We start from the raw sequence: 23511 nt of genomic DNA, 5'->3' as shown, positions 1-23511 counted from the left end.
ACATCGGGGGCCTTCAACTGATCAAATCACCCAGGGTGAGGTTATTCCTGAGTAATTCAGCAGGAGTTTTTCTGTGACATGTTGGGACAGGAGCCTGGATTACTCCAAGAAAAATTCTAGAATCCTATGCAGTGCCTGCTGCAGCTGATTGTTCTTGGCCCTGACTGACAGATGTTGTCATGTCTGTTTAAAACTGTTAAATTCGGTAGGTTCAGGCGCCTTTTAAATAATCTTATTTAATTTATATTTCTATTTAATACTCCGGGTGGTTTTGTTCAAAAGCAGAGTTTGGTAATAACAATTTTCCCTCTGCTTCTTTCCTTGGTCTTATCTGATCTTCTCCAGGCAGGTGTCACTCCTAAGCAAACCTTACACACTTCCTTGGAATGCTGGGGTTCCTGGAGCTGCCTGGAGTGAAAGCAGAGCCTCCCTGGAGGGAGAAGCTTCCTTTCCTGCTCACAAAACCTGCATTTGTTATTTGTCACCTCTGAGACCAGGGATTGAACAGCAGCCCAAACATTCCAGGCATAGGGCCTTGGACACTTCCAGGGATCCAGGGGCAGCCACAGCTGCTCTGGGCACCCTGTGCCAGGACACAGTTCCTTCCCAAAATCCCATCCATCCCTGCCCTCTGGCAGTGGCAGCTTTTCTCTGTCTCTGCATTTAGCCTCAGCCAAATTAAAATGACTCCCTCCCTACTGACAAAACCTCCCCCAGGGAATAATGGGAAAGGACCTGCTGGAAAATGGGATATCAGGATGGAGTCATCCTTGTCCCAGTGCTGTTGTTAGAAACTTGGGACAGAAGCATCTGGGAATAAAGGAATTTATTCCTGCTCCAGCTGTTAGATGCATCCTCTCCATCACTCCATGCTGCATTCTGGAGTCTGCTGGAGCCTCCCTCAGGATTCCCAGAGTGTTTGGAGGGATAAAGCAATTCCATGTGCTCCTCCTGTTTAGCTGAGTGTGCTTTTATCATCATTTCATACCTTAAACAGGAGGGACCAGAAATAGCTGGAAATGGCTGTGTTTCCCCCCGTGGTAATTTCCACAATCTTCCCTGGCAAAACCCAAGCCAAGTGGGAGGACGGTTAAATAGGAGTGGAAATTTGATGTTTTGTCTGCCGAAAAAAGCCCTGAGGACACAAAGTTGTGCCTGTTCCTTTGCCTGAGGGCAGATAAACAAATAATTTCTGGGATAAAATAGCCCAAAAGCCAAAGTGAGCTGACAAATTCCAGCTTGGGGTGCAAGGGAATAATAATTTTCAGGTCTGGTAACCCTGCCAGCAGCACTTGGGCTGAGGATGATTCACCTGGTGATCCTTGAAAAAACTTGGGAAGGCTTCAGTGAGCACATAAAAACTTGGGAAGATGCTTAAGGAATGCAGGGCCATCTGAATTTTGCATTTCATTTTGGAAATAATGCCCCTGCCGGCTGCTCTGATGTCAAGGAATTTTTAATACTCAGGGCTCCCTCACCTATCTGACATAAATAATATCGTAATAAATAACATTAACAGTATTTAGGTCGCTCTTCTGTAAATATTTAACTTAAAACTTTGCATTTCCCCCTTTATTTCACTGCCTTTGCATGTGACGAAGGTAAAAAGGAGCTGATGATCTTCAGCCATTGGGAGTCCACAGGAAGAAATGAAGCAAAACAGCCCAAACTTGGTCCTTTGGCAGGCTGGGGATGTGATGGAAGTATTGAAAACAAAAAGAATTAAGGGCTGGAGAGGTTCAATAATGAAAGATCCCTGTTATTTAGAGATTTAGGGCTGTTCAGCCTGGAGAAGAGGATGCTCTGGACGTGGATGAACCGGCTGGGGCATATCCCAGGGCTGGACTCTTCCCCCCTCTGTTCACCCCTTTCAGTTGGGATGTATTTTCCTGGGTTCCCAGGTAAATAAATGGGAAGAAAAGTTTGGAAATAGCTCTTTTTGCAGAAGAAGTTAAAAATTGTTTATTTGGTTTTTTGATTTGCTTTAATCGGGCATGTTAACGGAGAGAGGGGTTTGATTCATTTACTGAAATCATTGATTTGGATCATTTCAGGCAGCTTCAATCAGAAATTAGAGCTTAACCATGGCAAGCATTTCAAATTTAAACTTTAATGATAACATCTCCACCCCCATGCAGTTCTGACCCAGGAAAGCCTGATGCTTTTACGGCTCTTCCCCGTTTCTCCAGCAGCATTTGCTTTGTCTTCAGCCCTCGAACCACAGCAGAAATCTGTCATAAATCATCATAAATCATAATTCCCGTCAGTCTGTTTTCTCCATGTGCAGTTCAAATATTCTGCAGTGCCCAAATCCCCTCACCTGGAGAGCTCCTACAACTGCAGCCATACAGAAACTGCAGGTTTGGGCATCCCTGTCCAAACTCCTGGTGGTTTTTGGACCAGCAATGATTTTGTTCTGGGCTGTTCCAAAGATCAGACAGAGCCCCAGCTATGGCATTTTGCTTGGAAAAAGTGTAAAAGAGGCAGTAAACTTTAATTGGAGCAGCTCTGATTGCAGGGTGATGTTTTAGATTATTGAGTAAGGAAACTCCTGTTGCAGGCACATCTGCTTCCATCATGTTGTTTCTCATATTCCTTTCTGGTTGTGCCTCCTGCAGTCAGGGAACGGGATATTTTATATTTTACTCCCAGCATCCAACACAGGCTCTGTGGAGAGGACTGGGCCGGGAAATCTCTGGCTGTGTCTGTTCTGATTCCCAGTGGATGTTCAATTTGCGGGGCACATCCCAAAGATATATTTTTCATCTCAGGGCACTCCTAAATAGATAACCTTGAAGTCTTTCAGAGCATCAAATCCCACAGATTCCCTCCTGTTTCTTCAGCACTGACAGGGGGTTTCAGCACAACAGGAGATGCTGCTCATGCTGATTATAAGGGTCCTACTGACATTTAAGTCTCTACCCTGATTAGCCTTTAGTAAAGCAGCTGTTTGTCATTAAGGCAGGAGAAATGAGATTATAAGGTGTGATTAGTGGTTTAATTAATACAGAAGTGCATTGTCTGCACTTTACCCAGTTCCTGGGCTGCATGGACCTTGGGGGGGCTGGTGTATGGATTTATTAAGATATATATATATATATATATATAGGATGTAATAGTGTGTTGTGGCTGTAAAATGAGAGAAGAGCAGTTCTCCACAATTACTGATTGGGGGGGTCGGGCTCTGCTCCCAGGGAACAGGGACAGGACAAGGGGAAACGGCCTCAAGCTGTGCCAGGGGAGGCTCAGCTTGGACAGCAGCAGGAATTTCTGCATGGAAAGGGTGCTGAGGCCTTGGCAGGGGCTGCCCAGGGAGGTTTGGAGTGCCCACAGCTGGAGGGGTCGATTTGACAATAAAACTAAAAACTTCTCCAAGAGAAGTTTCTGTGTCGAAAACCAGAAGAGGCTTTAAAGGCTGTTCTGCTGTGCAATTAGGGAGAAGAAATCTTGGAGTTTGCACATTGAAGGTTTTTCCATCTTGCAAATGCAGTTAGGGATAAAATCTCATTAAGGAGGAGGTTTGGGAACTGAAGGACCAGCAAATCAAAGCACATTCATTTCATGGATCTTATCTGTGAGAGTATTTGTAAATATTTTGCTGAAAGTCTCTTTGCTTCGTGCTGTTTCATGCAGCCAAATGGGGGTATGGGGATGGAATTTATTGCATTTAGTCTCTGAAAAAAAAAGGAAATTAATACGAGTGTAGAGGGCTGGGGAATAGCTTTAATCAACCTGTTTCTCTAAGGGGAAGCCCTATTATAAACTGTATACACTCAAACATTTATGGTAAATGCAAATGTCTAAGCCACAGCTGAGATGAAAATTGGACCTTTTGAGGTTCTCCTCTCTACTTTATGCACTGGTTTACCCTGTTTTTACAATGGAGTTTTGCCTCTGAAGAATAGGATGTGATGTTTGGTGAGTAACTCAAAAGCCTTGGCATTCAGCAGGGACCCGGAAAGTAAAGCTGGAAAAGAATGACTCAAAACCTCCCCTGCTGGGAGGTGTTTCATTATCAGGGTTGTAACAGGGCTTGGGCCGGGAAATTTCCTTGAGGTCAAGGAGGAGTTTGGGAGCAGGATGAAACCTCAATGGATTTTGCTGGATAATGCCCTAAAAATGTCCTGAAATCACTCAGGTTGTGATGGACTGACCCCGAAATCCTTGCTCACCTTGGGCCTGCCTTGATTTCTCCTCCTCTAATGGCTGCTTTCAGGCCATCTTTCCAAAACCCCCCATCCAACTCCCAAACCAGGATTTTCCCAACGCTTTCAGTGCATGCTTTCATGTCCAGCAGCTGAGTTTCCTGGTTTGCAGTGTTCCCCATTCCCATGCTTGCTCACCAATGACATCGTTTTCCTCTGCAGTTCACAACAGGAATTTGGATAATTTTTTGCTAATCACATTTTCCCCTTGTCTTGTTTTTTTTTTTTTTCCAGCTCTCGTAAATGTGAAACTTTGGGCTATTGATCGGCAATGTTTTCAAACAATAATGATGAGGACTGGCCTCATCAAGCATACTGAGTATATGGAATTTTTGAAAAGGTATGGCACTTGTTTATTTATCCAAAAATCCCACAAAACTGCCGTCCTCTCTTGCCTTTTTTTTTTTTTTCTTTTGTGAGTGCAGTATTTGATTTATTTCCTTCTCATCTCTTTTGGTTTTAATGATTATTATGATGATGATGATGATAATTTTTCTTTGCTGTTTGCCCATCCTCCTGAGAGGAGGGGGAGCTTTGCTGTGGGGGAGTTTCATTCCTGTTGTGAGTTATTCATTGGCAAAGAGTCCCAGAGCCCAGGGGTGAGAGACAAGCTTTCATGTGAGTCATTCAAAGTGTGTCAGAAAAGACACATTTTTACAAAAACCCACCCTTTCAAGGGAAAAATCTAGGGTTTTGACTTGTTCAGATCCATTTCGGGTGTGTTCTTGTGTTTCTGGAAGTAAAATAGGAGTTTTTAGAAAAGCAGAGCTTTAGGTTGCTGTAAAATGCGGGATGGATGAGTAACAAAACGACAGGAAAACAAATCTTTCACTCATTCTATTTGATTTTCCCAAAGCTTCCTTCATTTCCTTCAGAGATTTAAGCCTTGGAGACGATCAATAATGAATAATCCTGGTTAATTGGAGAGCTGGGAGTGGTCACCTGGAGAAGAGAAGGCTCCAGGGAGAGCTCAGAGCCCCTGCCAGGGCCTAAAGGGGCTCCGGGAGAGCTGGAGAGGGACTGGGGACAAGGGATGGAGGGACAGGACACAGGGAATGGCTTCCCACTGCCAGAGGGCAGGGATGGATGGGATACTGGGAAGGAATTGCTCCCTGGGAGGGTGGGCAGGCCCTGGCACAGGGTGCCCAGAGCAGCTGTGGCTGCCCCTGGATCCCTGGAAGTGTCCAAGGCCAGGCTGGACCAGGCTTGTCTCAGGTAGTATTGGGGAAGAAAGGCCCTCAGGGAGAAGGAAATAATGATAACAAGAACAATATTATTATTAACAATAAGCGGTAATTCTTCCATTATTAATAAAATATTTGTTTGTACAAGTAGATATTATTTAAAATGCATATTATATAGCATGTATAATAAAATACATAAAATATAACATCTACGTGACTCATAGGGTCTTTTAGGTTGGAAAAACCCTCTAAGATCATCGAGTCCAACCATCCCCCAGCACTGCCAAGGCCACCACTGACCATGTCCCCAAGTGTCACATCCGTAGGGCTTTAAATCCCGGCAGGTGGAATCCTCTCCACCACCCCCAGGGCGGCTGTGCCAGTGTCTGACCGCCCTTTCCAGGAAGAATTTTTCCCAGTATCCCATCTAAACCTCCCCTGGCCCAGGCTGAGGTGGTTCCTCTTGCCCTTGCACTCATTCCTTGGGAGCAGGAGGTGAGCAGATGATCTCCAGAAGAACCAGGAAGGTGATCCCATGGGACTGATGCCCTGGGATGATGGTGGCTGTAGCACAGCTCAGCCAGGGGCAGGGAATTCATCCAAGCTGGGATTTGATCTGGGAGCAGAGTCCTGCCCATCTCACTCCCCCAGCCCTTGGCTGGCTGGGGATCCCAGCTCCCAGCCTCTCCTCATGGGCTGGAATTCCTTTGGGAATTCATTTCAGTCAGGAATGGGAATGCTCATGGGAAAATACTGAAGCTCAGGGACTTGGCCAGGCTTCCCAGCCTCTGCTGAGGTGAGGGTTTCCCTGGAGACAGCCGGGAGCTCCATGGGGGATGTCCCACGGCTGGAAAAGTGTGGCCGAGCTTTTTCCGGGTGTCTCTGCTGATGGTTCTCAACAAACCAGCTCAGGAGAGGAAACAGAACCTGCTGCTGTGTTTTAGGGGTTTCAAACCCATCCATTCCAGCATTAACAAGCCTTTCAACAAAGGCGGGAATGAGTGTGGGATCAGCTCTGGGGTGGGAGCTGCCAGAGCAGGCCCCATGCTCATGTTAAGCTTTTAAGCTCTGAGCTTTAATAGACATTTTCCAGAAGACTGTCAAGATTAATTTGGATTCAGGTCCTGCAGAGCCTGCCCAGCTTTAATTTTTAAAGCAAATAATGTGAGGAGGAAATCAAGGAGTGTTTCCAGCACTCAAGCTGTGATGCTTGAACACAACCTGTGGCTCATTAGAAAGGGCTAAGGCAAGCAAATAAATATTTATTTTTTAAAATCTTACAGTTTGAATTTAGGAATAGGATTTCTTCCACTTGGAGAACCTGTAGGAAGGTCCTTTAAAAAATGTTGCTTGCCATTGAGTCTTCCCCTTGGGCTCTGGGCATCTTTAGCTGTCTCAAGCTCAGTTTAAATCCCATATGGAACATTAAATGCTCATTTTTAGATCCCATTTGCTACATTAAGTGCTCATTTTAAAGATGCTTTTCCTCAAAATGTATCTGAGGAAAACCAGGATAAATCCTGAAAAGGAGCTTGTTGATTGTCAACTATTTTCTTGGCTTTTGGGGCTTTTTTTCCCTTTCCTGTATTAATACATGAATGCAAATGCTCTTGTTCGGAAATAAATGGAGTAAAAAATAAAGGTTTGTACGGTGGCTGCCCACGGAAAAGTCAGTGGGGTTGGACAGGATTTTTTCCTGCTGATACTGATCTAAAAAGTCCCTGTCTAATTGTGCCATTGTCCCAATAACAGAATTATCACCGTCTCCAACAACAGATTTTCATGCTTGAGCAAAGCACAGCAGAAATTAAACTTTTGGAGGCGAAATGAAGCTATTCATTTATTTTTATTTTTTTTTATTCTCATTTATCCTGCTGAAAAGGAATGCAGCTGGATTTCCAGGGCTCCCTAGGAATATTACCCCAACAGTGTTGTGGGTTAGGGTTAGGAACATCCTGCTGGCACGGGGCAGCTGCTGCTCCTTAGGGCCACCCTTGGGTGTCAACCCTTTCTTCTGAAGGCCAGGAGAAAACCAGAAAGCCAGGGAAAAAATCCATTTCTTGGCTAAGAAATCTGGGAGTGCCTTCCCAACGTGTCCTGGGCCGGAATGCTGTATCCTGCCTTGCTCCAAGGGTAGTACGCTAAGAGAAGTTGGGATAACTCCCCTGACTGATATAAAAGAACTCTTCCTGGAGCTAAACAGAAAGTGAATATCATCTTTTTCCTCATTTTTCTGAAGGAACCAGTCCATGTGTCCCCTTCCCAAAGTCAGCAGATGAACCTTGAGGGGATCAAAACCTGCCCTAATTCCATGACAGCGCCTGCTGCAAGGAGGGGCTGGAAAAAAGGTGGCTGGTTTTTCATCCCCGTGTGTACCTGCAGGACAAATCAGAGCAGTGACTCCTTTGGAAATACAGATTTTTGTGGTAGCTCAATATGTGACTAAATCAATGTCAGTTCATAGAGCAAGCGGGAGTGAAAAGTGAAATGTAATTTTGTGTTGTAGATTTAGTGACTCCTGATGGCATGGGGAGTTTTACCTCTATTTTTTAGCCCAAATTGTGCTTTTTGTGTGTAATTGACTATATTTGTCCTTACACAAGTGCAATGAGGTCACAGCTGTGCTAAGTGCTGCTGTACCTCTTGCTGCAATATTCATTGTTCCAGGCTTACAACTATTTCTTTCTCAAGCCAGTCCTTAAAATCATTCCTTCTAATTAAAATCAGAATATTTCAGTTAAGGAAACAACTATTTATTAAATAAATTTGTCCAGGGAATAAAAGTTGGGGGGAAAACCTAGTGCTGTGGCAAGAATTTCCTACTAAACATAGAAGTTTTAAGACCAGAACACCTTGAAAGAGTAAATATTTGTGCTTTTTTTCTTCCCAAGAAATGCTTCATAAAAGGCTCCCTGCAGTTAAAAGAGGCCGCAGCTTCTGGTCCATGATGTAAACTTGAATTCCTCCAAGGCCCTGGAATCTGTCAGGAGAGCTGCTGAGGGATGTTTGGTGTCACCTTGGAGGCAGGTTGGAGCTTTAGGGGTGGATACGGGGGGGGGAAGTTCCCACTGACACACACAGAGCCTTGAATCCTAGGAATGAAAAAATTCCTTGGGCAGGCAGGGAAAGGATTCCAAGGAGGCTGGAGGTGAGAAGCTGCAGAGGATGGGGATCCCCAAGGTACCCACAGGAGCTCTCTGGGCGTCCTTGCACCCCCTGGGCTCATCCACAAAGTGTGAACCCAGCCTGCTGTCCAGGTTTTGTGGGATTTCTGCCGCCTGCATGGAAAAGCAGCTCTGGAAATGGCCTCACCTCTTGTCTGCCTGGTGTGTTTGGTTTTTAACCACGATTTGGAATTCAGGCTGTGCAGGGGCCGGTGAGGGCATGGCCAGGGAAGTGGCTGAGCGGGAGGAGTAGGATTTGCTGTCCCTTGGTGCACAGGCAGGCACTGGAGCAGAACTGAAAGGATGCTCCATGGGATCAAACTGTCCATTCCTTCTGCCCTTTAGCAGGAAAAAACTGGCTTTCTTGTCTTGTGGAGAAGGCCAGGCTCGGGTTTTTCTTGAAATGCTTTTTGTAATGAATTTTTTTCTACAGCCACAGTTTAGTCTCTCTAACTCCTTGTGAGTGCTGGGAATGAGTAGGAGGGGGCTGGGGCAGGTACTGCTCAGTAGTAGAAGTATAATATTTTAAACTAAGGAAAATTCTTATTGGACGCAGTGCACCACAGGGAAAAGGCGGGGAGAAAGGAAAAGGAAGTGGAAGGGTCAGGTACCTGTTGATTCAGAGCATGATGGAAGGGGAGGATTAATTCCTTTGGTTCTGGTGCCAGCTGGGTTTGGAATGATGGTTAATACACACTGGAATAAGTCAATATCTCATTTAATATTGCTGATTCATAGAATTACAGAATGGGTTGGGTTGGAAGGGACATTGAAGATCAACGCATCCCACCCCTGCCATGGGCAGGAGCCACCTTCTGCTATCCCAGATGGCTCCAAGCCCTGTCCAACCTGGACACTTGGACACTTCAGGGATCCAGGGGCAGCCACAGCTGCTCTGAGCACCCGGTGCCAGGGCCCAACCACCTTTGCAGAAAGAATTCCTCCCTCACATCAAATCCAAGCCCCCCCTCTTTGCACAGTGCTGCTCCTTGGCACAGTGGAGGGACAATCCCAGTGTGACTCCATGGGATGTGCTGTATTGTCACATTCTGCAGGATCTGCAGTTTGACACCTCATCATTTTCCCCAGGCAGGTCACAGGCAGTGACTTTGCTCCAACGCAGCATCTGTGGGGTCTCAGGTCAGGTGGGTTCAACCCCCTGACAGGAGGGGACAGCCAGGGGGGGTCGGGCTCTGCTCCCAGGGAACAGGGACAGGACAAGGGGAAACGGCCTCAAGCTGTGCCAGGGGAGGCTCAGCTTGGACAGCAGCAGGAATTTCTGCATGGAAAGGGTGCTGAGGCCTTGGCAGGGGCTGCCCAGGGAGGTTTGGAGTGCCCATGGCTGGAGGTGTCCAAGGAAGGGCTGGAGGTGGCACTGGGTGCTCTGGGCTGGGGACAAGGTGGGCACCGGGCACAGCTGGGACTCCATGGGCTGGGAGGGATTTTCCAGCCTCAGTGGTTCTGTGGGGCAATTTTGGGCTGTGCAGGAATGCTGAATTGCCACCTGCAGTAGGAAGGAGGTGATTACAGGCGGTGCAGCACTGGGTGCCCTGGGGAGTAAGACCTTGAGGATTTTTCCGTGTTTTCCTGCCTTTTCCAGTTTGGGTTTTTTTTCCAGTTTTGTTTTTTTCTTCACCTCAGAGTTTACTGGATGAGGTAAACTCTAATTTGCTGGCAGGATTGCTGTGCTCTGCGAGATGATGTCTTCACATTTCCAAGGAGACATGGAAGACACCACACATGTCCTTTCCTCCCCCTTTTTGATTCTGTCAGCAAGGAAAAACACCCTCAGAGACCCACTTGTGATCTCCAGAGGCACAAGGCCTGGTTTGAGTTTAAGTTGCTGCCTTCTATTTTTAGATTATTCTACTGTATTTGTTCTACTGAGAATTTGCAAAGATGATGCCAGGAATTAAATCTTGTACTTTTTCTTCTGGTTTTATCTTTTAAAAATATTGACGTTTATTTTTCACTTGTCATTTTTGTTTTCCAAATCCTGGTGTTTTTTTTTTTTTTAAGTTTGAGTGCTGCCTTTTTGTGGTTTATTTGCCATCTGTTATTCATTCTGCCCACAATGAGAATCATATTTTACTTTTCAACACCTGCAGAGTGGGATCTCAGGTACGGATGGATCAACAGGGTGGAATCACTGGTAAACCAAGCGTTCCGTGGTTTTACCCTGATGAAAACAGGCCCAGGATCCAATCCCCAGTCACCACAGCAGTGCTCCAGAGCCTTCAGGGGTGGTTCCATCCCACATCCTGCCTGCTCAGAGAAAGAAAACTCCTCTTGTCAGGAATTTTGCATCAAGTCAAGCCCAATCCTGGCTCGTGGCCCAAGAGGACAATGCAATTCTGAGCTCCAGAGCAAAGCAGGCTGTGACAGGACTTCAGATCGTGTTTTCTGTAGCTCCAGCTCTTCACAGCTCAGTGCAGAACATTAGGCACAACTGGAGATTTATTGAGGTGTTAGGGTTTGTTTGAAGTCATTCATGCTTTCCAAATTATCATTTGGGATTGAAATACTGATGGCTGTGCATAGCAAGGGGATTGTTTTGTGTTGCTTACTAAAATGTAGAGAAGAGTGGAGTGAAGGGAGGGGCTGGAGTGAAAAGCTGGGGCTTTTTACTGCCAGTATTAAAGTAGATGCAATTATTAAATAGTTTGATCACATTATAGAGTGACTTGAAATCCAGGGCTCTGAAAGGTGGTGTGATTTCTGAGTCAGCATCTGCAGCTACACCCTGCATGGCTTCCTTGAGGTTTCCCTCAGAAGGGAAAGGAGGGAGCCCAAAATAATGGGGCAAGACTTGTTTGGTTGTTATTTTGCTGATTTTGGTGAGAATCTCTGGAGCTGTGACCTATCAGCTCTAGAAAATACTCAGGGCAGTTGTTTACTCCCTTGCTGGGGCAGAGGAGGGAAGAACAGTCACGCTTGGTGTTTAAGTATTAAAAATCAATGCCTTTTTTTGTTTTATTACTACCTAGCTAAAGATAAATGACAAAGCCAGTTGCTTTAACCTTCACATACCATTGTATAGCTAGCTACAAAACTTGTCTTATTTTAAGAAACTTTCCTAACTACTATTATTGAGAAGCTTTAAAAATATATTAGGGAGACTCTTCCAGTTAAGGCTGGACCCTGGTCGAGTCCTAGCCTTAGCTAGACGAGAAGTATGCCAATAAACCCAGGTGTTTTCTGCACCAAAACCGTAATCGAGTCATTTTAGCTTGCCACATTTAGACCTATAATCGCCACAACCACTTTTAAAGTGAACTTAGAAATCTTGCCCAGGAATGATTCTCCATTGTGGTGAATTGTAAAGGGTGAGGCATCTGGGGGTGGAATACAACAGGCTTTACCCCTTAATTTATAAACCAATCCTGGAACTGTTGGAAAATATCCAGTGGTTTGATGTCCCCAGATTGTCATGCTCCCCTCGTGCCCCACACACAACGTCCCTCAGGGTGTCACCAGGCTGCCTGAAGGGCTGAACAACCTTCAGGTCCTGCTAAGTGATCAGTTTTGGATTCTAAATCATTCATCAGTGGATTGGAAGTGAAGGCAAAAGCATAAGCAGAGATCTCAGACTTATTGCACCCGACTCAGCCTCTGCAAGGGATGCTCACCTGAAGCAAGAACAACGTGTTTTTGAGATCCATGCCTGTTCCTTAACCTTCTTTTTAAAGTTTTCCCATACCCATTAAACTCTCCTTCCTCTGAGCTCCCGAGGTGTTTTGGGAGCCCGTGGACAGTGTGCAGCCATTACATAATCACAGATATTCCCGAGCTTGTTCTCGTGCCTGACACTCCTCATAAAAAGCCATTTATTCCCCTATCCAGCCTGTTATCAGACAGACAGTGCCTATTCTTGTGTCCATTTTCATGCTCGGATAACAAATACATCCCTCCCAAAGCAGCTGACAGTCTCCTCTCCTCAGAGGAGAAGGATTTCAGTACGGTCAGAAGCCAGCTTAGAAATATTTTGCTTTTTGATCAGGCCAAGTAAGGAGCTCTTCATACAGGGGCTGAAATGCAGCTGGAGGCTTCCGAGCTCCGTTTCCTTTTGCCTGGCTCATAGTCACATCAGCTCCTGTGTGATAAGAGGATTATTGTCTTTGTCATTAGGATTATGTTTCAAATGAGGGAGGAACCTGAGCATTTCTTGACAGGTTAGAGGCTGAACTTCAGCGTCTCTGTCGTGTTTTTCCATCTCTTCTAAGAAGAAATGCCTGAATTTCCCTGCAGTGTCCTGGGTTGCATCTTATTAGCCATGGAAGTAGAAGAGCTCCTATGGGAATGTTGGGTCTCCCAGGGTCAGAGATGCGTTTGGGTGGTGTTTGCTGGGATTCCTTCTCCTTGCAAAATTGTTCATTGGTTTATAATGGAAAACCAACTGAGGTCTCCAGTATCACATTTCAGAGAATTCCAAAGGAAACTGGGTTAAAATATGTTAAAATCCATGTAATGTTAGGGAGAAAAAGTCATGGAAAAAAGGGCCTTTTTCTGCGCAGCTGGTGGAAAAGTTTGAGCGCAGCCTAATTACGAGGAGAATGTCTCAGTCTTCGTGTTGGAAAACTGTCTCCAAACTGCTTTTGGAGCCTAATGAAAACTCTGGAGTCTGCCTGCAAATCCACACTGCCAAGCAAAGCCTTCTGGAGGAGCGTTAATCTGATGGAAAACGCAGCTTTGGGGCTGAATAAATCATTGACAGACTGTTTCGGAAATGAAAAATTTCATCTGTCTGGGTGCTGGATTCCTCTCAGGATGAAGAGGCTCTGAGGAAGAAGACAGGGCAGCAGGTGGTGTTGGTTTGGGGTCAGAGAGGCTGGGGACACTCGCCCGCCTGCAGCACTCCGAAGCTGAGGATGGATGTGCTGGATGCATGGATGATTAAATGGGCTGGAATTTGGCAGGGCTGGCAGGCCTGGAGAGGGGTAGTTAACAGCTTTGATGTTTAACTGGTGCCAGGGAAAAGCAGAGGCTGGTGGGGTTGATGTGAGGCAGACGCTTCCACATCTCCTCTCACACTGCTCAAGGCCACACCTCGAGGGCTCTGTCCACTTCTGGGCCCCCTCAGCTCTCTCCTGGGGCTCCAGCCCCTTCCCCAACTCCATTCCTTACCCTGGACAAGCTCCAGCCCTTTTGGACATGAGAAGTCCAAGATTAAGCTTCCAGGGGATGCACTTGAGGACCTCACAGTGCCACCAGGGCTCAGAGTGAATGTGTAATGTTTAATGAGTTTCTCAGCTGTCCCTTGTAGCTGGTCCCTGAATTCTTGCCCATTCTTGTCTGTGAATTCTTGTCCCCAAGCCTCAGGTTTGAGTGGAGGTAGGAAACCTCAGATCCCGGCGGGAATTGCAGTGTCCATAAATTCTTAGTAGTTAACTTGGAGTCCTCCTGTTTTTATGAAGGATTCATCAAAGTTTCAATTTGCTGTGAAGCTCTTTAGGATTTCCTAAGTGGGTTTTCAGTACAAAGACCCAACATTTTGCACATCCAGAACTTCAGGCTTGCTGAGAGCAGCCCCTGCCCTGGCTGCTTTCTCCTGGCACCAGTTCCCGGAGAGTTTTGTGGTGGTGGTGGCTAAAAACACCCTCTGGGTTCCGTTAGAAAGGGGGATTTTGAAACACAGCTCTGCAATGAATTCTCTGGCCTGCAACATGGGTGGAAATTCAATTGCCATGGCTGGGGAAGAGGGGAAAACTTGGGATAACTGGAATTGTGTCCACAGAGTAACAGAGTTCTTGGGTGGTGACAATTCTTTTAAGAAATAAGTGGGATAAGAGAAATATCAGCAACTCCTTCACTGGCCATGGCCACCTTCCTGTCGTGGGCTCAGGAGAAAACACCGTGGCAAAAGCCAGGGAAAGGTGTTAGTCCTTCACGTGGTCTAATTGGTGGTAAATGGCTGGAAATCAGAAATCTCCAGTGCAGATTTGATGCTGTCACTTAAATCCATTCAGATTAGGGACAGGTGGGATTTTTCTCCCTGCTGGAAAAGGCTGGCTGGGAATTTTGGAGAGAAGCACAGTGAATAACCCAGCTCAGCAGCTGTGGTTTGTGATCCAACGTTCATATCCAAGGCTGCAGCCTTCACTCCATTTTTCCTTAAGGATGGCTGACCGTTTCACTGCAGAGATCCAACCTAATTGCCCAGCTAACCCAGCAGTGGGTGAGCAGCAAACTGAATGAAAAATGGAAATCCATGCGCCACTTGTGCCTGAAAGATGTATTTTTTATTTTATTATGGCAAAGCGTCGCAAAAAATGTATTTCAGTAAGAGCAAAGATTTCATCAGGAGTCTGATGAGCTGTCGCTTCAGTTAACTCTTCAGTTAACAAACACAGAGCCCTTGAGACGTGTGTTGGGATGAGGATGGTGTGATCCTGTTCTGCTGATTGGAATGCTCTGGGGAGGGAGATGTGGCCAAGCCTGTGTTTGTTCAGGCAAAACCCAAATAGCACAGGCTGGCTCTGAGGAGCTTTGAAATGAAGAGAATTATTGCTTCCCCTGCAGAGCGAGTGTAAAAGTCATGAATTCATCCGAACTCTTCCGACAGAGGGATTTTAATGTTTGTCAGTGATATGGGTGAAGCGGTTGCTGAGTGCAGCCAAATCATGTCCCGTGTACAAACCAAAAAAACCCCAAAACCCAAACCAAGAGGAAAAATAGGGACAGCCTTTGGATCCACCTTGTTTCAGTGCAGGGCTCGGGAGCGCATCGGCGCTGTGAAGTGTGTGAGCGCCTGAAGGCCAAACTAAGTAAAGATCTGGGCACAATTCCAAACCAAAAGCTCATTAACTCCAGCCTGTATTGGCTTGACCTCTGGGATGTGCATGAGGACACCCCTGGATGCTCCTTGGCAGGGAATTGGGAGCTAATTTTGGCCTTGACATTACAGAATGATGCTGCTGGGGACAAAGCCCTGGCACAGGAAAAGGCACTGCTTCGCTGTTTGGGTGCGATGCGAGGTGTGAGGGAAATATTGTGGCAATGTTTCCCTGCATTCGCAGGGTAACAGCCATGATTCATGAGGAAACGGGATAGTTCCTGCGTTTAGGTTGTGTTTAGGTTGGATCTCTGCAGAATGTGCAGGCTGGAGGATGTGTAAATGTGGGATTAATGCAGTGGGTTGGTGTCTATACAATTTATATCCTGCGTGTTGCTGTCTTGGAATTATTTGTTTCACATGCCTGCAGCTTGGGTGAGCTCATCAATGGCTAATCTGGCAGGTAAAGCAAGAAATTTGGCTTAAACAAGTATTTTAAATGATTCAAAAGGTGGTTTAGGGAGCTTTTCCTCTCTCTCTTTGCTCAGAGTGGCAGGTTCTTTCCTGGTATTTTCCTGGAGAAAGCCTCTACAACCATCTGCAGTTTCTAGTGGAGCAAAGGGAGAGTGTCAGATCATTCCTGATTGAGGTTTTCCCTCTCAGTGTTTAATTATCACCGCTTTTAGTTATCTGCTGCCTGTTAATTGCACTGGGGTTATCTCTGTGTGGTGTCAGAGTTGCACCCAGCTGGGTGAGAGCAGTGAGGACGTGGTGGGTGTGTTTTCAGAGGATGATGGCTGGTGGTGGCTCCTCCAGCTTGTCCTCCTCCCTGGACAGCTGCTGGGGTGGCTTTTGTATCCCTCTGTGATTTACATCATTCCCAATATTCCACCTGCCCCCTGGAATTTCTGACAAGGTGAGTGGGAAGTGAAGGTGATTGAGTTTATTCTCTTCCTTAAATAACCCAGGGCATGAAATTGGGCTTGGATTTAAAAAGACAACCCCCCCTCCCCAGTTTGCAGTTTGTTCTGGCATGGAGCAGTTGCCTTTACCAGGAAGAAACTCCACAGGGAATGTTGTAAAGGTGGGATTTAAATCAGTTTCATCCAAAAGCTGTCATTTCCAAACCAAAACCAACCCATCTTTTAATTAAAACTCGTCCGTAGCTGCTCAGGAGAGCCAGGAATACTTGTTTCAATGTTTATTGCAACACAGTTGTGTGGTTTCAACCAAAACTATTCTTGGGTGCTCCCATGGTTTGCTGGGTGGGTTTGTTTGGAAAATGCATAAATTGGGTCAATTCTTGTTTCTGTGCGTGAAGATTAGAAACAATTCCATGTGTGCACACCTCCGGTCATCTCTCCTGAGCGAAGTACACATCCTTTACCTGGTAATTGCTGTGTTTTGTCTCAGCAGAGCCCAGGAAGGATGAGGCACAAAGCCTTTAACGTGATTACAGAGCTGTTTAGATGTGCATCTCACTATGTGCAGTGTCTGGAGGCCCGGCAGGCTGCCTTTCCCACACAAGCACTGCTTTCCCTTCATGAGGATACCAAAACATTGATCTAAAGATGGGCAATAATTAGCACAAAAGAAGATGTTAGAGAAAGTAGCCCCTGGCACTGTCGATAGGGGATCTTGTTTAGGAGCTGCTGTTGAACATGAAATCCCCCCCAAGTAAAATGAGCTGATTTGATCACTAAATGCCCACAGACTGTAAATTTGGTGAATTGATTATTTATGCTTTTGTGCCCCTAACTCACAGTGCCTCTTGTTGTGTCACAGAAAACTCTCAATGATGGGAGCTACCGGGCCTGGGGCAGGAGTTTGGTTCAGGAGCTGAGCAGGACAAGGGAAAGGCTTTTAATCATTGGCATTTTCCCATTTATTGAATGAGAAGAGTTACATTTGTGTTGGTTTGAGGAAAACACAGAATGTGGCTCTTCTTTGGGAGCTTCCAGCTGAACTCAAACTGGGAGGAATTGCAGGAACCTTCACCAAAGTGGAGAGGAATGGACCTCTGCCCATTTTCCCATCTGTTTTGAGCCAAAAATTAGGGACTCATGTCTGGGAGTTCAAGATCAAGTTCTTTTCTCACTCTTGAGCTGCCCTCTACCTACTGCTCAGGGTGGAATAGCTGGAATCCCTGGAAGTGTCCAAGGCCAGGTTGGACACTGGGGCTTGGAGCAGCCTGGGACACTGGAAGGTGTCCCTGCCCGTGGCAGGGGTGGCACTGGATGGGCTTTAAGGTCCCTCCCAACCCAAACCATTCCAAGGATTTCTGATTCCATGACCAAGGCTGGACCCCAGGAGTGTGGTAACCAAAGTCGCTCCAGTTCTGAGGTGGGAAAAGGAGGAATTTGTAATAGTTGCCTCCTATGAAAAGTCAATCTGTGTGAGCAAAATATGAATTTTAATTTCTGTGCCTGGATTTAATTTGGAGAAGCCTCCCGGGAATCTGGAGAGGAGTTAATGACTCACAATGTGCTTAATAACCTGTGAAGTTACTTTGTGCTGAGCAGACAGAAATTAAGAGTTGGATAGAGTGCGATGAAAGATCTTTAGCCAAGACAAAAATGAAAGAGGAGGGGAAGAAGCACTGTGGTACCACAGGTGTCAATGACAAGTCCAGAAAAAAAAAGTGGATTTGTACAGAATCATAGAATCCCAGAAAGAATTTAATTGGAAGGGCCTTAAAGCTCAGCCAGTCCCACCCTGGCCACGGGCAGGGACACCTTCCATTATCCCAGGGTGCTCCAAGCCCTGTCCAGCCTGGCCTTGGACACTTCCAGGGGCAGCCACAGCTTCTCTGGGATAGGATCTGTGCCAGGGCCATGGAAGGGTGGTTTTGGTTTGGTTTTTATTTCAGGGAGTTTATTCGGCTTTGACACAGGAGCCACGCTGTTGTTAATACCGGTACAAATCCCATTTTTGAAGCAAGCCTTAGTCATGCTACTAATGGGAGCATTTTCTCCTCAGCACCTTTAAAAGTTCACTAAATGGTGCCATTTGTACTCTGGTATCTTAATGTTTTTATGTCCAGGCAGAAACCGGTCTGGTTTTCCTGCACAGAGTCCATTTGCACATCATAATGATCATTTTATGCATTTGTCCTCTCCTTGCATGGGATGAATTTTTAATGTGCAGGCAGAGGGTGACATTTTTATTGCTTTTACGGGCATCAGGAATGCATTTTAAATTCAATTATGTACTGTCTCTGGAAATACCACACAAGTGACTTGCCAATAAATACATCTCGTGGATTACTGGAAACTAACAGGGACAGTAATCACTGGAGTGACTTCACTGGGCCAATTTTTGTCACTCCAAAAAAAAATACAAGTTAATGCATATTAGGAGGAATAACTCAAGCTTCATATAGACACTGATAAACCAGCATAATTATTTCTGGAAGGAGATGAAAAGAGTTTCTGCAGCTCAACGGAGACGAACTCACTAGGTGCCCCAGCAGCTCGATACGCAATTAGGAATCAGTGTTTTAAAGGGTAGGGGAAGTCAGAGAAGGGCATTCCATGCACTGAACACGAGCTCAGAGAACTCAGGGAACTCGGAGGATTTGTGCTGTTGAATTGAGCTGGAGATGAAGACAAATCAGGCTTAGGCTGAAGTGTCCTCAGAGGGACAGTAAAAAATCCTGAAGTTGTTAATAATTGAGCAAATTCCAGCTGACCTGCCGTGAATCATTGTTCTTTTAAGCTGCTGACAAGGAGGGGGAGCTGAACCAGCTGGCCAGTGCACACCAGGAATCAATCAGAATCTGGTTTAACAAGAAAATCCAAACCGCTGGAAAACTGGGAAGATAAAATTCAAAGCAAATTGGGATCTGTGAGTGCAGACACACACACATCCGTGGGCATGGGATTTGTAATGCTTTGTGGGGAGATAAAGGGTGGTATTGAAAAAAAACCAATGTCACTTGAAACAAGCAATTACACTGCAAGTCCTTATCCAGAGGAGGTAAGTGCAGGAGGAATCCATGGCCCGGGTTTTCCTGTCTAGGCTAATTGGATTTACCCTTCCAAACCACACCAGGAGTCCAGGACCTTCTGTTCCCCTGTGTTTTAGCTTCCAGGTTCAACTGATGTTTCGGTAAATCCCAGTCCTTCACAAAGTGTTCCCACCACTTTCTGTGAGGTTCTAGATCTAAGGGACAATGGATAAGGGACAGTGTCCCTGAGCCTCTGAGCTCCACTACAGCCCCCACTGAATTTTGATTGGACAAAGGCAAAAGCACCTCTTGGTTAGAAAATATCCAGCCTTGTGTCCTTGGCTGTGACATGGACTGAACTCTGCCCCACATGGTGCTGTTCCAGTCCTTTCCTTATTGCTGGAAATGGAATGAGACAAAAGACTCAGTTTTTTATAAATGGGATTTCTAAATCCACTGGATTTTGCCTTCCTTCACCTGTAGCTGATCTTTGCCACCTGATCTTCCTCCCATGTGGGTAATAATCTCTCTGAATCCATATTAAGTGACAAAAGTATTATTCCAATGAAACTTAATGGGATTTTTGGGAGATGTTCTTGGGGACAACCTGGCTGCTGTGTTTTAAATCAATCCTTGTGTGCCCACCCTGGTGCTGTTGCCCTCATCTCCGTGCCTGGTCCAAAACTGAGCTGTTGAACACGTGTAGGCCATTAAAGGGGATTTTGTTAGACATTAATCACCCCAGAGGAGTAAACTGAGTCATCTGCAAACATGTGGAATGACCATCAATAAATCAGGAATGACAGGGCACCGGGAATGGATTTATGGAAGTGCTTTCAACACCTGTTGCTGGCTCCTTTTAACAGTATTTTGATGTCTGTCATTGAGTCAGATTTTAATCTGAAGTGTTTCCTTCTAAACACATTGAATGGTGGTTTTAATCAAGATGAAATGTGGCCTTGCATAAATCAATGTACAGAAAATAAAATCTGCAAGCCAGCCATAATTGTATCATGATGACCTTCTTTCAATGAAAAAGAATGTAATATAAGGCTGACTGGCATAAATCATATTTTGGAATCATTTTTGATGGGGTGGTGGAGCCACTGTTGGATGAGGATGGGCTCTGGGAATAGCTGGGCTCTTGGATGCTGGAAAAGAGGCAGGGCAGGATATCCTAGATTCCAGGGCTCAGGGCAAAAACTCAGCACTAAAACAGGGTTTCTTCCTTCTGGATCCATCCTCCCTGTCCTTTCTCCTTCCCTGACCTCCTCACGGGCTAATTTGGGGTCAGGTTGCCCTTATGTTTACTTTGTGTCTGCCACAGAAATCTTGGAATTCTGTCCTGCCTTTTATTATTTCTCTCTCCAAATATCAGCCAGGGAGCCCACAGATATTCCCAACCACTCCATTTTCAGGATTGTCATCATCACTTTTGGAACAGGACAAGAGGAAAAGGTTGGGACATTCAACCACGGGCCGAGGGAACAATGGAGCAGGGTGCCAGCGGAATTCCCTCCCTGGGATACAGAGGCAGCCCTGTCACATGCTGACCTTGTGTCATCTGTTGGACAGCAATTGATTAAACAAATTGGTGGAATTTAGTGAAGCTTTCATGTTGCAGTGGAGAAAAGAATGGAAAAGAGAAAATGCTGGAGAGAGCAAAATGAAACATCTGTTGGGATTCAAGCGGGGACAGATCCAATGTGTGTTGGATCCAAAGGAAAAGTCCCCAGGAATTTCCCTCTAATGGCAGGACAGGGGCTGTTCCATGGATCAAATGACCCATGGCTGGCCAGTCTCTCTGGTGACCACTGACCAGAAGGTTCCTCCCCTTTTCCAAACTGCTTTGCACCTGGAATGTTGCATTTTCCCCTCATGGATCATCCAAACCCCAGATGCTCCAGTTGGAATCTTGAGTGTCCTGCTCCCAACAGGACTGGGATGAGCCTGGGTGTAGGATCAAGAATTGAGGATTGGATTTGGGATCACCAGCCCCACACAGACTGTGGTGGGAGAGGAAGCCGGGACTGGGATGAGCCTGGGTGTAGGATCAAGATTTGGGGTCAGATTTGGGATCATTGCCCCCAGATGGTCTGTCCTAGGAGAGAATACCAGAACTGGGATGAGCCAGTAGGATCAAGAATCAAGGGTTGGATTTGGGATCACCAGCCTAGTAGAGGAAGCCGTGAGAGTTGGACAGCAGCAGAACAGAATTCAGTGGAATTATTGCAGTTGGCCTCCCAGCATAGAGGCATTTTTTGTTTATTTTGGATTTTTTTTATTGCCCATTATGCTGCTCGCCTGTCTCTAATATTCCCAAGATTATGTTTCCATAAACAATTGTATTTTTGAGCCGTGTGTGAAATCTGTCAGGCTTTATTTGATTATTTCTCCAATGCAGCCCAGGCCCCTTGAAAATCCTCGACCTTTAATTCATTTTCAGCTGCGGAGGCTTTGCTGTGCGTGGGAAATTTTGATCTCCAAGATGTAAAGCGAGAATCAACAGCATTGTAATGTCTGGGATTAAATCATCATTTCCTTTCTTTAATTCAATAAAAGACTCAGGCTCATCCTGGAGAAAGGGATGTCCCAGCTATGGCTTTAGAGGTCCTTTAAAGGTATTTAGGATTCTATGCAGGTGACAAATCACGAGGAAAGGGGTTTTGCCCATTCATGGGTTGGGATCATGGAATTGGGCTGGTTGGGATGTCCTGGGAGTCTCGCTGGGGATCCCTGGGTTTGGCACAGCACTGCTTGTTAGTGGGAAGGTCTCAAATGCCTCTGAGGTGGATTTTTGCGGAAGATCATCCCAGTGTGGTTGTGCTGGGTTCTCACCACGAAAGGAACAAAATTCTTTGGATTTTGGTGCCATTTTTGTGGCTTATTTCTCTGGGGGTAACTACGTCATTCTTGGAAGTTTGTTCTTGTCCGTGATCTCAGAAGTGATCCTCTGGTGATCACTCAGAAGGGATTTTTTTGGAGTTGTCCCTCCATAAATCATCTTAGATGTATCAGCCAGTGTGAGGAGCTCAAGGTTCCTCACAAACCCAGTGTCTGGGATTTGGTGATGCTGCCCACCACGGGGTCACCCCTGCTAACTCTCAATTTAAGAATGTGTTGGGCAGGAGATCCATGTTTTTAAATCCTTCTTATAGTAACTAACAGCAACAAAAAAAAGGTAGATATTTAGGTGTTTTAATGCTTTGTGAATTGTGGAGATTCACTCAACACCTGTGTCAGGGTGCAATTAAAAAATAAAACAAAATTAAACATTACACAGAATCCCAGGATGGCTGAGGCTGCAGGGAGCTGGGTGGGCACCTGGTGCCACCTCCGTGCTCCAGCAGGGCCATCCCAGAGCCCAGGGCACAGCATTGTGCGCACACAGCTCTGCCACAGCCCCAGGGAGGAGCCCCCCAGGCCGTGTGGACAATGTGTTCAGGGCCGGGCACTGCCCAGGGAAGAAGTTGTGCCTCCTGTGCAGGGGGAATTGCTGGGCTCAGGCCCTGCCCGTGGCTCTGGGGCCATTGCTGGGCCCCCGCAGCAGAGCCTGGGCCCTGCTGGGAGCCCTCCCTGCACACAGGGACACCCAGGGCTCGGGGCCCCTCTCAGCTGGGGCTCCTCTCCAGGCTGAACAGCCCCGGCTCCCTCAGCCTTTCCTGGCCATTTCCCACATGCTCCAGGCCCTTCCTCAGCTGCGCAGCCTCCGCTGGCCCCGCTCCAGGAGCTCCCTGGCCCTTTCAGGTCCCTTTGCTTTGGGGAAGTTGCCCAGGAGAGCACAAAAAGCTGGTGATTCAGAGTATGTTAAAATCATTTACAGCTTATCTTTCTTTTGTATACCTGGAATTCTGAAGGCAGAAAATGATGGTGATCTCAGTGATATGTTCATTTGAGTGGGGTGGCTAAAAGGAGGACGCAGCGTTCCTGCAGCAAACCTGGCTATGCTTGGAAAGGGTGTCGATGGTTCCATGAAAAAGAGATGATTATGATGCTGTCAAGTGCAGCAGAGATCTCTTAGACACAAGACTCCTGCCTTCATTTGATCTTGGAAATAATGTAAATACCCAATTTGGAGGAAAGAGAGAAAACAGTCCGTGCATGCAAATGCCACTTGTCCCTTACTTACAGTCACTGTGATTTTGACACATTGACCAGTGCTAAAGATCTCTTTTGAGGCACACCATGAGAATCAGCCACAAAAATCTTTTGTTTTGTATCTTGTGTGAGGTAATGG

The 23511-nt window shown here is 46.2% G+C and overlaps 1 protein-coding gene across 2 annotated transcripts in view; it reads left to right on the top strand.

The window, feature by feature from the left end:
- Positions 1 to 23511, top strand: part of PRKG1 (protein kinase cGMP-dependent 1) — a 365655-nt gene that overhangs the window by 223896 nt on the left and 118248 nt on the right. For both annotated transcript variants that reach the window (XM_066191714.1, XM_066191713.1), the window contains exon 4: positions 4440 to 4545. In XM_066191714.1, the coding sequence (XP_066047811.1) occupies positions 4440 to 4545 (106 nt within the window). The remainder of the gene's footprint in view (positions 1 to 4439; positions 4546 to 23511) is intronic.

This window comes from Chamaea fasciata, unplaced genomic scaffold (genome assembly GCF_029207755.1).
Source record: "Chamaea fasciata isolate MVZ Bird 193981 ecotype frontalis unplaced genomic scaffold, bChaFas1.0.hap1 SCAF_9, whole genome shotgun sequence".
Lineage (NCBI taxonomy): Eukaryota > Metazoa > Chordata > Aves > Passeriformes > Sylviidae > Chamaea > Chamaea fasciata.
The sequence above is the reverse complement of the archived record's forward strand: the minus strand, read 5'-3'. Positions and strand labels throughout refer to the sequence as shown.